The sequence below is a fragment of the Pinus tabuliformis genome, chromosome 6, assembly GCF_031772625.1.
Source record: "Pinus tabuliformis cultivar Carrire ecotype Pingquan chromosome 6, CPIR1, whole genome shotgun sequence".
In the NCBI taxonomy this organism is placed as follows: domain Eukaryota; kingdom Viridiplantae; phylum Streptophyta; class Pinopsida; order Pinales; family Pinaceae; genus Pinus; species Pinus tabuliformis.
This window is the reverse complement of record NC_142292.1, coordinates 954,485,828-954,507,425: the sequence shown is the minus strand read 5'-3', so window position 1 is coordinate 954,507,425 and position 21,598 is coordinate 954,485,828. Positions and strand designations below refer to the sequence as shown.

Sequence of the window (21,598 nt, the reverse complement as noted above, 5' to 3'; positions counted from 1 at the left end):
ATGAGAAGCAGCTTCTTTGAACGAAGTTGGTTCAAAATCTGTAGACAAGTTCAATTCACAATCATAAGAAACATCCATATCAACAGGTGAATTAGAGTCATCTACATCACCTCCATTTTGCCGGTTCGAATTTCTGGTTCCCGTCTTTCCAACTTCATCAGGATGAACACTTTCAAGTGTCTTTGTCACCCACTTTGGGGGACCTTTTTTAGATAGTCCAAGCTGCTCCGTTGATTGAGTTGGGACTGAATCAAGATTGAGTCTCCCAATTCTATCAATTACATCACTTAAAGCATCATCTGTTGTTGGAGTTTCATGCGGGGGAGAGTGTTCTTCAGAAGAAGATTCCACATGTTGATCTAGTATAGGAATCCCCCCTTCAAGATGTGGAATCTGATTATCAAATTCTTGAAATGATTTTTCTTTTGCGAATCTATCCAAGCGATCAAGTTGCCGCTCAACAACATTGTCAGTTTTGGATGATTCAAGAAAAATTACATCTCTAGATACAACAAACTTCTTATTTACTTCATCATAGAGGCGGTATGCTTTGGAGGTGTTTGAATATCCCAGAAAGATACACTTACGACTTCTAGCACCAAGTTTGTTTCTATGTATCTTTGGTATCAAGGCATAACAGGTGGAACCAAAGACCCTGAGCTGCTTTACCGAAGGAACATGTCCATACCACATTTCATAAGGAGTCTTGTTTCTAATAGCATTAAATGGACATCTATTCTTTATATATGCAGCACATAGAACAGCATCAGCCCAAAACATTATCTTTACATTCTCGAAAAAGAGCATGGATCGTACCATATTTAAGATTGTCCTATTCATTCTTTTAGCTACACCATTCTGTTGGGGATTATAAGGCACAGTTGTTTGATGTTTGATCCAATGTTGGCAAAGATAGTTTTCAAATTCATTTGATGTGTATTCTTTTCCATTATTAGTGCGAATAGACCCAATATGAGATTGTGCATCATTTTCAATCCATTTATGAAAATTCTTGAATGTTTGAAAAGCATCAGATTTGTTCTTCAATAAATAAACCCAACACATTCTGGTGTAGTCATCAATAAATGTCATGATATATTTATTTCCATTTGCAAAAGGAACAGGCATTGGACCACATAAATCTGAATGAATGAGTTCAAGTTTTCTATGTGCTCTTGAATGTGAATCATGAAAAGATTGTTTGCTATGCTTTCCTAGAATGCAAGCATCACATTGCTTAAGTTTCCTAGGAATTGTAGGCAAACCAGCGACACCATTTTTCTTCAACAAGCGAAGACTATCATAGTTCAAATGTCCAAATCTAGCATGCCATAATAAACTTGATGGAAGTGTACCTTCTTCATGATGAGAATTGTATGAGAAATGTTGTGCATGAGCAGAGGTTCCTTGCAGTTTGAAAAGCCTTTCTTCTTCTATTCCCCTCATGACAAGTGAGTGGTCAGATGCTTTTCTTACCTCAAGCTTGCCATCAAACATATGAATGGAGTGACCTTGCTGGCGGATGTGGACCAAGGACAGAAAGTTTCTCTTGAGCTATGGGAGATATAAAACATGATGCAGAAGAAAGTCTGGAAGACCAGGCAGTTTAAGCCTGATTGTGCCAAGCCCTGATGGCTTGGTTTTTGATTGATCTGCAAAGTATACTGCTCCATCAACATTGTCAGTGAAATCTTCAAAAAAATCTTTTCTATGAGTCATGTGGCAGGTTGCTCCTGAATCAAGCAACCAATCATTTTTCCAAGAAGCAAGTGAAGCATTAAATAAATCTTCATTTACTCCAATGTTACATTGTGCCGCAACATAGTGAGCGGATTCAGGTGCTTTACCTTTGTCTGTATCATCAGTTTGACCTTTCTGTTGATTTCTTTTCTGCTCAATTTTGTCCCATGGTAACTTGCATGTAGAGGCATCATGTGATCCATTTCTTTTGCAGCGTATGCAGTGCAGATCTGCCTTTTCTCCTTGAGAATGTTTGCCCCCCCTGCCTCTGAAATATCTTCCTCTTCCTCTTCGACCACCTCTTCCTCTTGTAGAATCTTGAGCAAGATGCTTTTCTTTATGAGCAAAGCACACAGCCTCTTCAAAAAATTCAGGGGCCGTCTTCTTTCCAAAAGCTTTCTCTCTTTCAGCAAACTTTTTCACAAGAGAATCAAAGGTTATATCTTTGAGATTTCCATTTGCTTGCAATGACTCAAGATAATTGGAGTAAGTAGGATAAAGTGCCTTGAGAAAAGAAATAAGAGGAATATCCAATTCAACCTTAGTGGATTTGATATCATGCATTATAGAATTTACTTCAGATGCAAGAGCAAGAGGATCATTATTTTGTAGTTCAAGAGTGAAGAGTTTAATCATGAGTTGAACAACTTCAAGTGCAGAATGTGAGTCATAGAGTTCTTTCAGCTTTTGTAAGGCTTCAAAGGCAATTGAATATGACAAAATATGGAAACTCACCTCTTAATTTACAGATGCTGCAATTAATGCATAAGCTTTGATGTTCTTGTTTTCCCAAATGACTAGCTCTTTGTCTGAGGTAGGTTGCACTGGTTCATTATCTCCGTCTTCGACACACACTCCTTACCACAACTCATTCAAAATGAGGGTGTGTTTTATCATCCGAGACCATTCAAGATAGTTCTCCTTGCCAGTGAGAACTATTCCCACCATAAATATGATTGAATGCATACTGTAGCAGATAAAATTTCTGCTGCAAAACTTTTACTCTTAATGGAAAAAAAAATATAGTTCTAATGTGACTGGACAGCGAACTCAAATATCAATTTGCATTCATCTGCACAATGTTAAAGTATAGAATATCGCAATATACTAAGTCCAAAAAAAATACCCTCAATAGCATAAAGCACTGCATCCACTGAAAGGCCAAAGAACGTAGTCCAAACGTATTTGGACTCTCAATATCACAAGTTACAAACCCTCTTAGAAATATATGAAGTCATCCCTTTGTCCATATCCATGCGGTTATACCAAAAAAAATGTTGGTTTTCAAATAAGACTTTACTAGTCAACTTTCAATTGTTGACTATGCTAAAACTAGTCTATTAACATTTTTTTCAAACTTCTCATGCTTTGCAAAATGACCTTTGCCAGCAATAAGTCCACTTTAAAAATTACGAATGCCAACTTCAAATATCACAAGTTACAAACCCTCTTAGAAATATATGAAGTCATCCCTTTGTCCATATCCATGCGGTTATACCAAAAAAAATGTTGGTTTTCAAATAAGACTTTACTAGTCGACTTTCAATTGTTGACTATGCTAAAACTAGTCTATTAAAATTTTTTTCAAACTTCTCATGCTTTGCAAAATGACCTTTGCCAGCAATAAGTCCACTTTAAAAATTACGAATGCCAACTTCCATACAAAAACATTCAAAAAAAATGCGCTTCATGTGTTAGTTGCTCCCATAACCGAAGTCCGCCATGTCCAGGTCGGGGACAAGCACGCGGTCATATGGCAATGAAGAAGCGGAACTTCTCGTATGCAAATCCTCAGGACGCTTTGTATTGAAGCCAGCACTTTTGTATTCGAACCGTCATAGCAGAGATGATGATTTCCCACGGGAGAGGAGCAGCGGTGCGTGGTATCTTAAGATCGTGCAGCGGCAGGGCTTCTTCCGTCGGGAGCTCGACCTCTTTTGGATGCGCCTTGTCTCGTTTGCCAGATTTTGAACGGTAAATCTTGATAGGTTAAAATGGCAGAGCTAGATAATGAACAACATAGATAAAAAAATTGGAGGGGAATTAATAAACAAGCAGCCCACACGCTCAATACATCATTTAACAAATGCCACGAACAGCAGTGTCAAGAACAGCGTTCATAGGCGACGCCACTCGAATCCCAGCAGCCACACCATTACAAAGTTTTACATGCAGCAGAGGTTCATGCGAGAGGCACGGGGTTTTACACGTAGCATAGGTTCAAAATGGATATGGAAAGCTGCAGAAACGCAAAGAAGTGGTGCATCGATGTCATCAATAGCAAGACGCAAGGGTTCCAAAAAATTTAACGCATAGGACAGCGCTTCTTTTATGTCAGGTTTATGGACAGTCAGGACAACGCTTTTTTTTTGTGAAACATTTATGGACAGTCAGGACAGCATGGATAGCGCTGGATAGTGTGGACAGTATGGAGGGGCTGCTACCATGTCAGGAGCAGCTAATTATATGGAGGAGCAGCTCAACTATATGGAGAGCAGACTGGGAGTTACAAGGGACATAAAAGCTAAAAAGGAGCTGCCTCTGATACCATGTCAAGCCAAGCAGTAACTCCATTAAGCAAAAATGATTCGACTGTCTTGTTCCATCAGGTAGGTCTTTATTATATACATGAGAGAGAGACTGTTCAGTTCATCTCTCGATGACTGTTCATATTTCTAATTTATTTATTTACATAAATTCACCCAATCACAAGGATTAGGTGTCAACAACTACCAATAAATATCTTCATGTTTTTTCCCTATTAATCACTACTTTAAGGAGACAAGACTATTTGAAAAGGGGGTAGATGGTCAATGGACATACTCATAGAGTGTAGGAGTAGAAAGGCTTCATGACACCAACATTGCCTCATCCACATAAGACACCAGCCTCCTCAAACAACCAAAGGGCCAAGTAAGCATATCTCAACCATCCCAAGGTCGAGTCACCAATAGATCAAAGTTATGAAGATAATAAATATTCCGAAAGATTCTTGCAAGAAGGGGTGGTGAATTCAAAACGTGACTTACATTGAAGAATAATGGTTTGAACTTCAAATAAGCAATGAGCAGATATCTCTACCATCCCAAGGCCAAGTCACTAATAGATCAAAGTTTATGAAGATAATAAATAATCCAAAAGGTGATTGCAAGAAGGGTGTGGGAATTCCAAACTTGACTTGTATTAGAGCTTAATGGTTTGAACTTCCCATGCATGAGCCAAATCGACAAGCTTCATGTTAGAGTTGGAGTTCGTTTTTGGAGCAGCAGTGGTTATGTGTTTTTGTTCTAATCTCTATATATTACATGTATTCGACTGTGCACTCGGTGCCATTTTGATACAATAGATATATTCATGAGCATGCTTTGATCAAGTGTTGTCTTCTCTCTATTATTCTAATGCTTTGAGTTTGGAAACATGAATGAAAATCTTTAAAAATATTATTTTTCATTAAAATTAAATATTTAATGTACATTTTACAAAGACTGAGTCATTGCAATGAACTAGTCCGAGTCTATACCAAGTCAGAGTTGACCCTTGGCCAGTTCAGAGTCCAAGTCCGAGTTTTAAAACTATGTCTCTACCATCCCAAGGCCAAGTCGCAATAAGATCAAAGTTTATGAAGATAATAAATAATCCAAAAGGTGCTTGCAAGAAGGGTGTGAGGAATTCCAAACTTGACTTGTATTAGAGCTTAATGGTTTGAACTTCCCATGCATGAGCCAAATCAACAAGCCTCATGTTAGACCCCTAAACCTCCAAACCATAGATAACCTAAGCCTACTAACAATGAGAAAATCATACAATCTAAAAGGGGTGTCTTGAAGATGGATCTAAGGGCATCAACTTGAGCACAAATAAGGATGCATATCCCTTAAAAATACCAGATTGGAACACAAATATCAAGAACTTGTATGCCTAGAGATGAGTGTAAGTTGTAGGGATCATACCCGACTCTCCCTTGAAGAAAAAATTTAGGTCAAAATAAAGCATCCTTAATTGCATTGAAGATCACAACTTTGGTCTTGCTATAATAACCACAACTTGGCAATGATCACAAAAGTGGGCTAGAGCATCCAACTACCCCTACAAACCATAAAATAAAAGGTGGCTAGGAGGACCATGTCATCAACAAGGAGAAGCAGTGAGATCAAAACATGGTGTAAGATGCATCCATCACCAAGAACTACACTCTCTCTAAAGAAATCGCCAAGAAAGACAACCTATTTGACTACAATATTGGTCCTACGGTCAAAAAGGCCATATGCATTATAGAAATCGCCCACAAATGTCACATAAAGCCTCATGATAGTAATAATGATCAGTTTGGATACCCAATGTGGCAAAACCTCTTAGAGAAGAGGTGGGCAAAGAATCAAATTATTTTCTAAACTCTCTTTGATATAGGCTCACAATGTAAATACATGAACAGCAGAGTAGCATTCCTTCTTCGAGCCCAATTTACCTTTGGTTCGAAATATATTATTTCCCATTGCTCTCATACAACAATGTCAAGAACAATGGCATATCACTTGGCAAAAGTGTACCCTACTATAATAGTCTTGTAATTATTTGGATTAGTTCAATCCCTTGGCTTATAAATACAATGAATATGTTTTTCTCTAGAAGATGGAAAACTAGAACAAACCACATCATTAAAGAGATCTGCACTAGGAAGGGAAAGAAAATTAACCCCATGAAGGAACTTGACCTGAAACTCCTCACAATCACAGGGTTTGCAAATGTTTAATTTTTAAATGTCCCTCTAGAGACTAGACACATCTAAGTTAAATAGAAGAGAGCAAACAATCATTAGCCATTGACTCATATAATCTAATAAAGCAAGGTGGCATGAGAAACACCTAAGTTTGGAAATCAACATCTGAAGGGGAAGGCTTTCTTCAATAGGAAATGCCTCTAGATGAAGCTTTCTTCAAGAGGGTATGCCTCCAGATCAATGTTGCATTAATCGTTATCGGGATAATATCAATGCGAGGAAAAAATCGAAAAAAATCATAATTATCGGGAAATAATCGGGAAAAAATTGTTTGGTACAAAAATATTCTTTTTTTTTTCATTTTTTTTAATATCTAAACCATCTACAACATAAAATAAATACATTGACACATAAATATGATAAAATAATTAATATATAAGATGTTTAATATCATTTCTAGTGCTAAAATCACACATAACATTGAATCATGTCCTGAATAGTAAGTCCTGACTCCCGAGTCCCAACTCAGCCTCAAAATATCAACAAAAAATATAATAATGTATCTCATCATGTCATAATGTCATATACAATAAAATGAAGAAAATAACTAAAGTCTAATCCTATTGATTTCTTCTGCCCCTCTTGCGAGAAAATGCCACAGCTTTCCCTTTCCCTCTAGATGTAGATGTTGGTGCCCGTGCTAGTGGAGTTGGCAGTGGACTCTGATGTGCTCTAGAAGTTGAAGAACTAGAAGTAGGAGCTATAGGAGGTAGACCACGTCCTCTACTGGTGGCAGGGGTAGCCCGGGCAGGTGGTGTCACCTCCTCCCCCTGCTCCTCCTCCTCCTCCTCCTCCTCCTCCACTACATCCTGCACTAACCAATCATCAACAGACTCCATGAGAGGCCTCTCCGCCTCAACCCTCCATGCAGCAGTGGTGTCAATCCCATCCAATGAGATGGCCTCCACATCAGGTGTCCTCTCAAGTTGCCTCACCCACAATCGAAGATTGTAGTAGACATAGACCATGTCATTAAATCACTGGGACTCCAGCCTGTAATAAAAAAAATATTGTTTAATGAATTCAAAAATTTATTTGGAAATTTGTGTTGGCATTATGATACATATGTTGTACTTGATGGCAACCCACTCATCACAGATAATAAATTATAGTGTAGAGAAAAGTTCACGCACTTATATGCAGAGAAAAGTTTATTTCATGTAGAGAAAAGTTCACGCACTTTTATGCAGAGAAAAGTTTATTTCATGTAGAGAAAAGTTCACGCACTTTTATGCAGAGAAAAGTTTATTTCATGTAGAGAAAAAGTTCACGCACTTTCATGCAAGGAAAAGCGCGTATATGTTGGAGAACTTACCTTTGGTCCATGGTAGTTAGTCCTTGGTATTTGAACCTATGAGGAAAAGCGCGTATATGTTGGAGAACTTACCTTTGGTCCATGGTAGTTAGTCCTTGGTATTTGAACCTATGAGGAAAAGCGCGTATATGTTGGAGAACTTACCTTTGGTCCATGGTAGGTAGTCCTTGGTATTTGAACCTATGGTTTTGGACCATGGTACGCACTTTCATGCAAGGAAAAGCGCGTATATGTTGGAGAACTTACCTTTGGTCCATGGTAGTTAGTCCTTGGTATTTGAACCTATGGTTTTGGACCATGGTACCTCGTCAAAAGTGTTGATCTCACGCAATTTCATGGTTGGTTCATGGTATTAGTCCAACAGTTTTTTGATCCTATGGTTTTGGCCCGTGGTATTGTGAAAGGCCTAAGACTATAAAAGAGGAAGGAGATCATTTGGCAAAGCATCTTCTGAATTATCGAATATCTGATAAAGTGCTAGATCTGGAATATTGTGATTGAGTTTTGGTGCAGATCTGGATCTGAATGAAGAAGGAACCTGAGCGTAAGGAGAAGGATAAGTTCTATTGATGGGTCAAAATCTTAAGGCTGGAATAGTGGTATCTCTATATGATTTTGATCTGTGATATGTGGCATACGCTTGATCTATAAATCTAATAATCTGGGTCTGAATTATTGATGCATGTTTTATTTTACACATGTTATGATCTGGGTATGTCTGATGTAACAACTGCAAAGTTATAAGGAAATATTTGCAGATCTATATGCGGGTTGGCTTTAGTGAAATCAGAGATTGATGACGCAAGTGTAGTTGATGGGTTTTTGATGTTCTTGGATCCAGTTTGAAAATTTATGAAAAGTGGTCCTTGAAAGAAAAGAAGTAAGGGGTTGTAGCTCCCTTCCAGGAGAGACTGGAAAACGAGAGAGAGTTGTAGCTCTCTGCAGGTTGCAGCCTGCGTACTGGTAAAGGACTGCACCAGTACAAAACCATTGTAAAAGGAGTTTCTAATTTGAAAGAAGATAGAGACGTATTGCAGCAGGTGGTTTTCACCCACATTGGGTTTCCACCTTACATCTTGTGTTCTTTGGTGTGACTATCTGTTTTCTTTGTTCATGCTCATTATTTTATGGTACTAACATGCAAAAATAATTCAAAGAATAAATAAGGAAGATTTATTAAAAGAACTTGATAATACTGATTCACCCCCCCTCTCAGTATTATTTCCAACAATTTGCAATATTTTAAATGTTTAAGTGTTAACCTATTGCGCTTCTTCTTGTGTATTTTTTCAAACACTCCAGTTGCGCTCACATCCTGAGGAGCTACATGTTTGGCTAAGGATGCGAATGGCAAGCTTTTGCAGAAGGGGTACCCTGCCACCATACATTCTCCACCATGCATCTACAACAAAATTACAAATAAAATTTTAAATAAACATAAGAAAAAAATGGAATTTGAAGAGACAATGAAATTTGAAACAAAGTTACAAACTAAAAAATACCTGGCATTTTAATCGTCCTATCAGTGACAGCCATCTCAAAGCCAAATGTGCCACCTGCCATCCTATATGTCTCAATTTCTTTAGAGATCTCTATACGTTCTGCTGGAGATCGCACCATCTTCTGGACACAGGATAAGAATCCATCCATGATCTCAGCATCAAATACAGACCCACATGCGTAAGAAAATGCAGGGTTCAGGAAAAGCCCAGCAGCATGAATAGGATGATGGAGTGTGTTGTTCCATCGCTCATCAATCACTCCCCATAGGAGGAGTTGTCTCTAAAACCCATCATCTCCCTTATCATCATAGTAGGCTCGAATGGCTTCTTTGACCCTGTCCATGGCCTCATACAAATAGCCCATTGGGGGCTTCTCACCATCAACCAACCGAAGAACCTTTACCAAAGGTTCAATAATGGCGCACACCTCCTGCACTCCCGCCCAGAAGTCTTCCTGGTATGAAACTAGTCTGCATACGGCCTCTCCCTCTGGTTTGCGGCTCATTGGCGCCACTCCTCTGAAAGAAACTTTCTCTTCACATCCCACATAGAATTCAAGAGGGATTGAAGAGATATGAAATTGGTGGCAAACCATGTAATGGTAGGGCGTGCCAACTCTTTGTTGTTGGTGAATCTTCTCATCAAGCTAAGCACAGATGTATGGTTATATATAAATTTTGTAATGCTTTTGGATGAATCAGCAGTATCTTTGACAAAGGGAATTTTCCCTATGTCCTCCAACATCAAATCAATATAGTGTGCAGCACAAGGTGTCCAAAATAAAGTAGGATGCCTGTCCATAAGCATCCTGCCAGCAGCAACATAATTTGCAGCATTGTCTGTTATGACTTGGACAACATTTTCTACACCCACCTCCAAAATAAACACATCTAACAAATCACATAAAGTTCTTGCATCTTTGATTTGTGCAGATGCATCAACAGATTTGATAAACATAGTCCCCTTGGACAACTAACCAAGAAGTTTATAAGGGTTCTCCCCTTTTGGTCAGTCCAACCATCTGACATAACAGTGCATCCTATTTGTGCCAATGATGCCCTAAAATCCTCCAATCTTTGGGTGCAGTCAAGCATTTCATTTTGAAGAATCCAGCCTCTGAAATCTTGATAAGAAGGGATTTTGTGCCCTGCGCCAACACTTGCAATAGCATCAACAGCAAGTTGGAAAAATGGATCATTCCTTACAATGCTGAAAGGAATATCACTCCAGAGGAGAAATTTTGCCAGCAACTTGTCAGCTTGTTCTTTCTCAGTGCTTTTCAGCATTGAACTAATAGATGGTTGTGAACCAAGTGTGGTTCAAGGAACAAAAAATGATGTGGCAGCACCGGATTGGTTGATGCTGCAGTAGAACAAGTGCCACTTGCTTCAGCTGACTTTTTTAGTTGCCTCTTCATTTCTTCTTTGGCCTCTCTATTCTGGTCTAAAGTTTCCAATGCTTTCATGGCTCTTCGAATGAGTTCAGGATTTGTATTTGTGCAAGGCCCCACATCAAATCCAGGGATTTGTGCAAGGTGATACTTCAATCTGTACACCCCCCCGGACATAGGGTGGCCACACAACTTGCAAGTCAAGTTTAGTCTATCATTCGGAGCTTTAGGTTCACCATATTCCCAGAAAGGATCCAATTTCCTTGGCATGTTTGTTTTTGAACTTTGAAGTTGAAAACTTGAATGGTGTTTCAGTGAAGTTGTGAACCTATGGGAAAATAAGGATTACAATTTAGTATTTACAAGTTACAAATTTACAATTTAGTATTTTAATTTTTACATTGTACAAAAACTAAAAAAAATTACATACATTTTAAGAAACCCCATTCCAAAATCCAAACCCAACCAAAAAAAACTAAAAAAAGTAAAACAATACATCAAAAACCCCATTCCAAAATCCAAACCCAACCAAAAAAACAAAAAAAAATTACATTGGGCAAATTTCATAAACCCCATTCCAAACCCAACTTACCCAACCAAGAACAATGTTTAAAAACAATGAAAACAAAAAAAAATTGGTGCCCATACCAAGTTACCCAACCAAAAACAATGAAAAAATACAAAAACAATGTTTAAAAACAATGAAAACAAAAAAAAATTGGTCCCCATATCGTTTCTATGGAGATAATCGGTCTCCTCCTCTTGATTTTCTCCTCTAAGCACTTGAAAAATCTTCAAACCCTCTCCAAGCAATATCTCCCAGCTCTCTCCAACGCTCCTCTGCCCTCCACGCACCTGACTGTGCAAATGAAATGCCAAAAAACTAAAATTTCATTATAAAACCTCGCTGCCCCGATTGCCCGCGATTTTTTCCAAAAAATCGGGTATAAAACTAAGAAACATAATATAAAAATAAAAAATAAAAAATTGGCGATAATATCGAATATTACTCGCAATAATATCGTCAGCGGGAAATTATCGCGATAAAACGATAATATCACGATATTATCGCGATTTTAACAACACTGCTCCAGATGAATCTTTCTTGAAAATCAAGATATGCTTTTTAGTGTAAAGGAGGACTTCCACTTCTCATGTTGTAGAAGGCACTAGTACTTCCTACATGTAGGAGAAACAAAGGATATGTTATGGAAGATCGCAAAACAAAGATATTTGTGCACAAGATCCAACAAGCACACGACTTTCAAGGAGTGGATAGAATAAGGATCAAAGTTTATGGGCAGTTTCCTCGAGGCAAAATAGAAGTCATATGTAGCAATAATAATGGGGAGGGAATAAGAGAGAGAAAGATCTAGTGAAGGCGAGCAAAATCAATGGAAACAAGAGAGTCATAAAATGAATGTCAATATTGTTAGCATTTAAAGGCAAAATAGAAGTCATATGTAGCAATAGCAATGGGGAGGGAATAAGAGTGAGAAAGATCTAGGTAAGGCGAGCAAAATCAATGGAAACAAGAGTCATAAAATGAATGTCAATATTGTAAGCATTTAAAGGCCTTAAGGAAGGGGGAGGGGGCGAAGGTGAGAAGTTGAAGTTTAATTAATGTCCACACAGAAGCAAATGGGGCAATGGGGACTCTTAACAAAGAGACCTATAATAAGAGTTAATTCTATCTAAACAAGTAATAAGGAAATGTTGTTGGTAGATGTCAACAAACTTTGCCACAAAATAAAGGGTAAGTCAATGTCACTAATTGAATTCCATAAAAGAGGGGGCTAGAGCCTAGAGCATGGTTAACAATGAAAAGTGAGGCACATAAAAATGTTTATAGAGACAAACCCAATTTGTAACAACATTATCAACCACACTAGGTCCCAACAATGTTAAAAGCAGTGTTACATATTGAAATAAAGAACAAGATAGCCCAACGAGGTGTAGACCAGTGGGTGACATGGTGTACTATTAACGCACTCCGTGTGTAAAGGTCATTAGATCAAACCCCAATTTAGTTGTGTCCACAATAGGTGCAATCATGAGCACCTAATGATTATAGTGGTAGTAGTCAGAATCAACCACGTGTCATGCGAGTACGAGCCTAACCTAGTTGTCGATTCCTCTAGTTGTTGATTCTTCTAGTCTCTGATTGCCCGACCTAGTTGTCCACCCCCTTCTTGCTGCCCACAACTATCCTCTTGTTGCAAATGCACCAAAGCCTGCTCCCAATGCTTTAAAACACAAGTAAAAAGCTTGTTGTTGTTATAGGAAGCTCTATTTGCTAAAGAATATGCGAAAAATGAGTGAACGAGTGTTTTTTAATAAAAAGGATTATGTTAAGGTTTATAAAGAATTCCAATATTTTCTTTTTGAAATATGTAAAATTGAGTTAATTAGTTTGAGAAGTGATTAAAGATAGCTTTTGGTGGTAGATTAAGTTTTTTTTGTCATAGAAGAACCTTGTGCCCATCTTGGGCACTTTAGCAAAAAAAAACCACAAAAAGGAGGCGGATTTACATAGAAATGCTATCAAAATCTGCTAAAATGCCATTGGAACGTTGTCAATCATACCATACAACATTTCTAAATCATGAAACATCATACAATACGGTCATGTTTCAATGTTTCCAAGTGCTTCCAATATGAGTACACTAGTTTGGGGGTCATTTCCTACAACATAACCCAAAAGAATGACCCTAAAGAGGAACAAGCTATTCATAATTTCATATTCCTAGGTATAAATCAGAAATCACTCAAAAGAATAGTATCCAAAGAAAGAGGAGCAACGAGATATTTTGTTTTATAGGTATAAATCAAAAAATTGGTCACCAACACTTTGAACTTGAAACCACACAAACCTATAACATTCATATGAAGCCAAATCAAGACCTTCGAATTGAAGCAAAATCACAAATAAGACTTGGAACTTCCCCAAGCAACGAACAACCCAAAATCTCGTTTGAAAGTATAGGCTCAAGGGTATTTAAAAATTTGGTGCAAATTCCACTTCAAGGCACTCAAGTGTCTTAACTTTTAAGACAAAAGGAACATAACTCAAAAGGAAAATATGGAAGGCACCCAAAGAGCACCAAACCATTCCTATTCAAATTCAACAAGCAATCAAGAGGTTCTAATCATTTATTAGAATTTCCATTTAAAATCAATGTAGAAATCTATATAAATGCTTATCAATTCTAAATTAATGTGAGCATGTTTACTCTAAGAACACATTGGAAGATTCAAAAAAATTCAAAAAAGGACTTCTATGGATTTCTCTAGATCTTTTGAGACAAGAAGTATGAGATGGAACCTTATAAGCTAGTATCTTACACACTATGAAGTCAACTAAATGAACAAATTCTATATTTGTAACTGATTATAAAGTCACATAAGAAGTTAACCTACAAATGAAGCTCCATATCTTTCCTATAAACATTCAAATATATTACTAAAAGTCCTTTTCTAAATCTTCTCTCATTTTCTCTGCAAGTTCTTCACTTTTCACCAAGATTGCATACACCAATGATATATTACAATTACTTGACCTCATCAATATTATCACAATATTTTAACGGGTTTGTATATTTCACAATAATTTGAATACATCACATGTTCCTACTATATAGCAAGTTGATGCAATATCTCCATAGTCATGACAAGAAGGTTATAAAGACCATTTTTGTTGTTTTTTCACTCATTTTGAAAAGCAAAAGCAAGGGCCTGAGAGAAAAGGAGTTATTCACGATTCTTACATCAAGCTAAGGAAAAATCGAGTGATATTATTGCCATTAGTGGATTTATTGTGGAGTAGGGATTGATTCTCATCTACCATTTTCCTTTTCCTAGAAGATATATAATGGTTTAAGCTATATTTTGTTTTTGCTTCAAGATTTAAGATAGAATTTACAAATGCCCATAGAATGGCCACTTCTTTCCAATTTCTAATGGGAGATTTAACATTTATGTAGGTCTAAATTTTTATTTGCAGCATTCTTTGGTGTTTGCTTATGAATCAAAAGCAAGGGTTTGAGAACAAAGGAGTTATTTGCAATCTTCCATCAAGCTAAGAAGAAATTGAATATTGTCGTCGCCATTAGTGGATTTATTTTGGAGTAGGGATTGATTTCCATCTATCTTTTCTGTTTTCCTAATGGATATATAACAATTTAAGCGATACTTTGTTTTTTTTTCCGAGATTTAATATAGGAAGTGCCATGCCCATTACAAAGGCCTCTTCTTACCAATCTCTAATGAGAAATTTAACATTTATATAGGTCTTCCCATTTATGTACAACATTATTTCGTGTTGATTTATGATTTCCTTTTATTCCCTAGGCTTAATCAAATCCCTATGAAAATGTCTCAGTCTTTGGACTCATTATGGGAATATGGTGAGTGAAATAGCAAAATATGTGAAAAAACAACCTCAAAAAATTTTGTCATTGTCAATAAAGAGAGAAGGTAGAAAAAAAGAAGAGCGAAGCTTTGCAACTTGTAGTTGTTGGCAAAGTTGTAAGAACCTCTAAAAATAAAACCTATCGGAACAAGGAGAAGTGAGAGTCTCTCCTTAACCTCCCCTTCCAAAATGCTCTCGACAAGCACAAGTTCTTTGTTATGAGAATGATTACTAGGGCACAACCATCCATTAGCTCAATGATTGAAAAAAGGTGAAGCAAGAAGTAAACAAGATTGCAAATAGATGTTTTCAATGGATTGGCATTCCCTCAATCTTGCCAAGTACAACATAATCCACCAATCAATGCTTAACATTGTTGTTGTTGCCTTGAGGTACAATGCCCCTACCTACGACAAGTTGAAAGGGCTTATCGTCCAGAAGGAAAAATGTTCAACCATGCTCACAAATCGAAGGAGCTTAGAGAATCATGGGAAGTCACTGGATACACCATGATGTCACACAATTAGTTTGGGAATCATGGGAAGTACTCCCGACTGAACTCTAGGTACCTTGGCAAAAACCCTCGGTGCCCACCCTGGCAAAAACTCTCGATGCCCACCCTATCGATAACTCCTAGCATGTTCCCCGGTTATAACTTCTGGCGTGTTCCTCAATTATTACTCCTAGCGTGTTCCCTAGCTATAATTCCCGTCGCTTACCCTAGCGAAAACCACCGATCCTACCCCAGTGATAACTCCCAACACGTTCCCCAACTATAACTTCTGGTGCGCCCTTGTGGTTTCCTCTAGTAAATAGTCTCTGGTATAGATCCTTCCAAGATTCTAGTTTCCGATGTGTGACATCCTTCCACTTGTCCTTTTGGTGATATGCATAATCAGACCTTCAACCCGTCACTTCCCCGTCGAGACTCCCTGTCAAGCCATACAGATAAGTTTAATTGGTTGAGGCTATAAGGTTAAGCATGCGCCCAAGTTGCAACAGCGTCGGTCATAGCAGGTCATGAGAAACATGTACACCCTTGCTTTCGATAGTTTTCATAAGGGCTTTTCTACCTTCCAACACTATGCGCCATTCACAAAGGAGTTCTATCATGGCCTAGATGCAGTGGTTCTACAAACACTTAGGACTCTCACCAAAGTTCCACTGTGGCCAATGGAGTTCGCTAAGGCACCCACTAGTACTATCCCTCCTAAGCTTACGTCAAAGTTACTCTCTCCAGGTTCACTGTTTCTAGAGAAAAGAATACTGAACAGGGACTCGTCCATTCAGAACAAAGACTTGCCTATCCAGTCCCTCAAGGATCTTCAGTTCCTAAAATCTCCAGTATTTTACCTAGATCTGACAGATCTCAACATAGAGATCTACAAGTCTCATTCAAGGACCAAATAAGTGTTGCAAGCTTACAATAGTCACCATGAAGCATATGGTGCATAGAAGGCCACAATGAGATTATCACTCCTCAAAAGAACAGTGATTCCCTCGCTTAAGCCTAATTTCAAGCAAAAGGCTTATGGATGGGCACATAATAGATGAGATTGCGAACTTACAAGCCGTCTCTCTTTAGGGGCAGGGAATTCCAAACATAGTTGCACCGATGGTTGTCAGCTACCTCCAGATACAGGCTTGCTAACTCCTGAGAGATCTACAATACTCACACCGCACATCACAGTACAACCCAAGGTCTACAACAAACACACAAGACACAAGACACTATATGCACCTACTTGGGCACTACATTGTGATGGACCAAGAAGCAGTGATTGTAATAGGCACCTTGGCTATTAGCATGAACTCAAGGATGATTACCACAGACAGAGTGACACCCACATCCAGCGCAAGACTATAACCAACCTCCACAACACAACCTACAGTTATATAGAACCAAATCCTAAGTAACACTAGGATGTGCATCAATGAAGGCTTGAACAGGTCCCTCACATGAGATCACAGATTACAGGGAAAAAGGAAGGAGGAAAATCCTCAGCAATATCACATCATAACATTAGGCATGTCAATGCAAGTTATCGTCAATGTAACCATCATGTTGTAACAAGAAGTAGTTCTCTTCTAAGTATTACTGTAATCAAAATCAAGCTTCTTATGGGTTATTCCAATGCCTTTTATACCTTGCACAGTATGATAGTCAATTGTGCATTACTAGTAAGGCAATGATGTATTACACAACATCATTTCAACCCAGAAACATATTTACACATTCACTATCAGAAAACATACTTAAGAAACACTTATCGTTGAATCTTTGGGCAACTAAGTCTAGCACTAGGACTCCCCACCTAACCGTAGATCGTTGCAGCCAATTCTCTCTTGCAACTATCACCCTCGAGCCAAATTTCAAAGATTGAGGCGTTTATTACTCAAGACATAAAACACCAACTCCAGTTACTCCTAGGACTCCAAAGATTCTTTCGCCTCCACCCTCCAACTGAGTGTTAGTCAATGATGCTCAAGGAATCCAGAGACTCACTGTCTCCACCCTCCCACTAAGATGTAACTAACCAAGCACAAGGAATCCAGCTCATTGTCTCCACCCTTCCACTGAGATGTAATTAACAAGGCACAGGAAATCCAGAGACTCACTGTCTCCACCCTGCAAAACTCAGCACCATGGTTCCACCCAACTTGGGGAATCTATAACCACAACAAATCAAACATACAGCAAGGAAGCCATTCAGAAACACTCTAGAAATTTTCCTGAGAAACACCATCTCAACCCTCCAGCCTGTGGGGACTCGAAGGCAATTTCTTCCCCAGCTAGAAGTGATTTCGTCCTTGGCTTCTCCTGCCAACATGATGTTGCTCTTACTCACTGCCTTCTTCTTTTCCCCAATCCTTTTCTCTATGTTCCAATGTTCATTTGGTCCATGACACTCCTGAGTGTGTGCTCCCTCTTTGTTCGATTGTCTCCTGCTTGTTTTCTCCCTGTTTTCGTCCAAAGGGGTTCCTTTGACTGTTCGAGTCAGCTTCTCCTCTACATAGCCTCTGATAGACAACACTGCCAACAAATCTTGTCATCCATTGACAAGCAAGCCAAGTCTTCCTTTGTGATCAGTTGGTTAATGTGATTCAACAACCCATTCCCTCCTTGCGTGCTCTGGGCATAGCGCCTTAATAGCACAGGTCAACTTCATTTGTTGTTGTGTTCTTTCTTGCTTTCATTATTTTCCAAGAGAGTATGGTTTTGGAGTGCCTTCTTGCAGTCTCATTAAGTTGAAGACCCAATCTATTAAGGCAGTCAACAACCAGCCTTCAATGGTTGACCCAACAATTTAGATTTCCCAGCCTCAAGGAAATTACACCATCCGAGACAACCAGCCTCCCCAGTGCCTAGAATCTGCATCCCATAACTCAACCCATAATTACTTTATGAAAAATATTTACATTGCAAAATGAGGTTAAGCAATTGGGATTGTCACAAATGTATATTTCATATTTTTTCAAGTTCGTCGATATGTTCCTCCTGATATTACATTGACTCCAAATTAATATTTATGATGCTTCTTTTATAAAGACACAAAGGAATCAATCATTTTCTTTCAGACCCTCAATGATACAATATTTATTGACAAAATAATAAATATTTGCAGCATTGCTTCTCACCTCACTAACATCAGACTAGCCTAGATCCATCTTAACTCTGGATCTACCAAGTGTTGAGACGGATCAAATCTCGTTTCACTCTAAAAGAGGTTTGCACCTCAAGAGAGATTTGATCCCTCTCAGCGCTTGGTAGATCCACATTTAAGATGGATCTAGGATGGTTTAATTATTAGCTTTTAAATAGGCCACACTAGAGAAGAATACCATGAGAAAAAACCATGGGTTAAGAATACCATGGAAAAAACCATGGGTTAAGACTACCATAGGAAAAACCATGGGCTGAAGAATTTTATGTTTTTTATTTATTTATTTTTAATTTTATTTTATTTTGTTTTATTTTGAATGATTCAAAATGTTAAAACATTATATCAACTCTATCATACCGGGTTGGAGAGCGCCTCTTGGCACAATTACTATTTATGGCGCTTCTTATATATAGATGAGAGAAAGGAAGCCTCCATCCCCAATCATTCCTTCCCACTGGAAAACATCAGAAAGCATTACTAAACCATACATGACAAGTTCACACAATCTGAAAAGAAAAGATACTAGATCTCCATTGAGCTATATATAACATATTGACAATCTCAAAATATCAGAAAAGCAAATCAGTGTCTTCTCCACTGTTATGTGGCTCCAAAATTCAAAACCAACAGTGTTACACGCCTTTTGACTAGAAAATAAACAAACTGCTGTGCAAACGTTACAGATCACTCTTATGTAAAAGATGAATCATCTCAATAAAAAACTATTTTAAAGCACATCCATTTAATGCAAATGCATTCCAAAGGCCCAATCTACTGCATTTTGAATTTGCCAAAAAAATGTTCTTATAAAGAATACAACTTAGTAATTATGCACGCAGGAAGCTGGCACAATAATGGTCAATAAACTTCAAAAACTCCAGAAGGTAACCAAAGGAAACCTCACCTCACATCAGTATGATGCCAGGAGATATGGCCAAGAAACTTGTTCAAAAAATTAAGATTGTGAAACCAAAAGTCGAACATAAAACACAACCGCAGAATATAAAAGTATCTCATCATGATAAAGATGTGAAGGATGGGAACAATGACTAACCATAGAACGATATCAGCCTCCTCAAGGTTTCGATTTTGCTTCACCCAAGTAGGCAATCCTTCTCCAACACGAGGATTTTGATTAGGAAATTCACCTCCTGGATATTGTTCATCTTTATGATATTGAGTTACCCAAAGGTTATGCTGTAAGAAGGCAGCTCGCCTAAGAAACTTAGCTTCAGACCCTGCCAACGGCAAGCAATTTGAGCCTGGGACTAGTTTGTAGCCTGTTAACTGCCCTGTTCTGTTTACAGTCCTTGTATTCCGGACCTGTAAATGATAATACTAAACAATTAGCTATTTTCTATTAACAAAATATAAATTCATCTTACAGTTGTAACAAATTTAATAGCCCTAAAAGTGGAATTGACAGAATACCTGCAACTGGCACTTCCACAATCACACATTATATAATATCAATCTCATACAATGCACAAAAAAATATATATATATATTTCTAGAAATCCCTGACAAGATGGTTTCATGTAGAATATCTGAAGTCAATAATTCTAAAGCTTACATGTTAATTATTAGATCCATAAACTGCAAACAAATTAGAAGATATTCTACTATTAAAAAATACCACAAATGCGTTTATGCAGAAGTCCCATCAAAATAAGCCTCGTATTCAATGGGCTATGACATGGATGCTTTCATCTTGCATGTCTCTATTCCTGATCTAAGCTCAAAAGAAACAGAGACATAGGACCAAATGATCAAAATGTATCATGTATGATGTAGTCCTCCATCATACTAACTCCTTGTTAGCAGGGACCAATAACACAGCTGTCCATGCAATACAAAGCATACAGACAGATAAAATTAGACCATAGATAGCACTGAGAAAGTGTTAATTAATATTAAGTTTGTACAAAGAGAGATTAAATGAGAAAGGTCATCATCAGTAATATATGTTTCACATGAAAATGAAGCCTCAAAGAGTCATTATGTCAATTGCAGATCAATTCCAGTATTTAGGAAACTTCAAAGAAAAATTTATTGCATCCTATAAAAGAGACAATACATAATTATTTCATCTTTACTTACTCCAAGAAATGTAACTGTGTAATTATTGACATTATACAAAAATATTAAATCAGTGAATGTTCTGCAACAGCAGTTGCAGCAAAAGGGAATTAAGACTTCATTTAGCATATATTCTGCAAATGCCAAATGATCTTGCATATAGATAGCATTTTGCAAGTGCTAATGATTAAGTTCACACAAGGAAAGATTACGTGAGACGGGTCATCAACAATAATCAAAATTTTCACATGAAAATAAAAGCTCAAAGAATGATTATGTCAATTGCAGATCAATTCCAGTATTTAGGAAACTTCAAAGAAAAATTTATAGCATCCTATAGGAGAGACTATACATAATTATTTGATCTTCAGTTACTCCAAGAAACGTAATTGCATAATTATTGACATTACTACAAATATTATATCAGTGGATGTTCTGCAACAGCAGTTCCAGCAAAAGGGATTAAAGACTTTAGTTAGCATATATCCTGCAAATGCTAAATGCTATTTCAACAAAATAGATTGGATTCTACAGAGAAAAAAGGAAAAATGAGAACTCACAATCCAGTGCCGAGCAGACAGTGGATTACAGTCACGCTGAGCTTGCGATTCAGTTCGTAGCAGTTGTTCCTCAGCATAAAATGCATTGCTATGAATATTATTGGGTCCAGGTTCTTCAACTTTCACATTTAACTCCACAACCTATAGTAACTCTTCAAA

At 37.7% G+C, this 21,598-nt stretch overlaps 1 protein-coding gene across 3 annotated transcripts in view; it reads right to left on the bottom strand.

The window, feature by feature from the left end:
* LOC149262116 (Copper amine oxidase family protein) overlaps window positions 1-21,598 on the bottom strand; it is a 118,764-nt gene that overhangs the window by 6,777 nt on the left and 90,389 nt on the right. For all 3 annotated transcript variants that reach the window (XM_089423395.1, XM_089423381.1, XM_089423384.1), the window contains exons 10-11: window positions 21,440-21,580; window positions 19,855-20,123 (exon numbers count right to left, since the gene is read on the bottom strand). In XM_089423395.1, coding sequence (XP_089279521.1) covers window positions 19,855-20,123; window positions 21,440-21,580 — 410 coding nt within the window. The remainder of the gene's footprint in view (window positions 1-19,854; window positions 20,124-21,439; window positions 21,581-21,598) is intronic.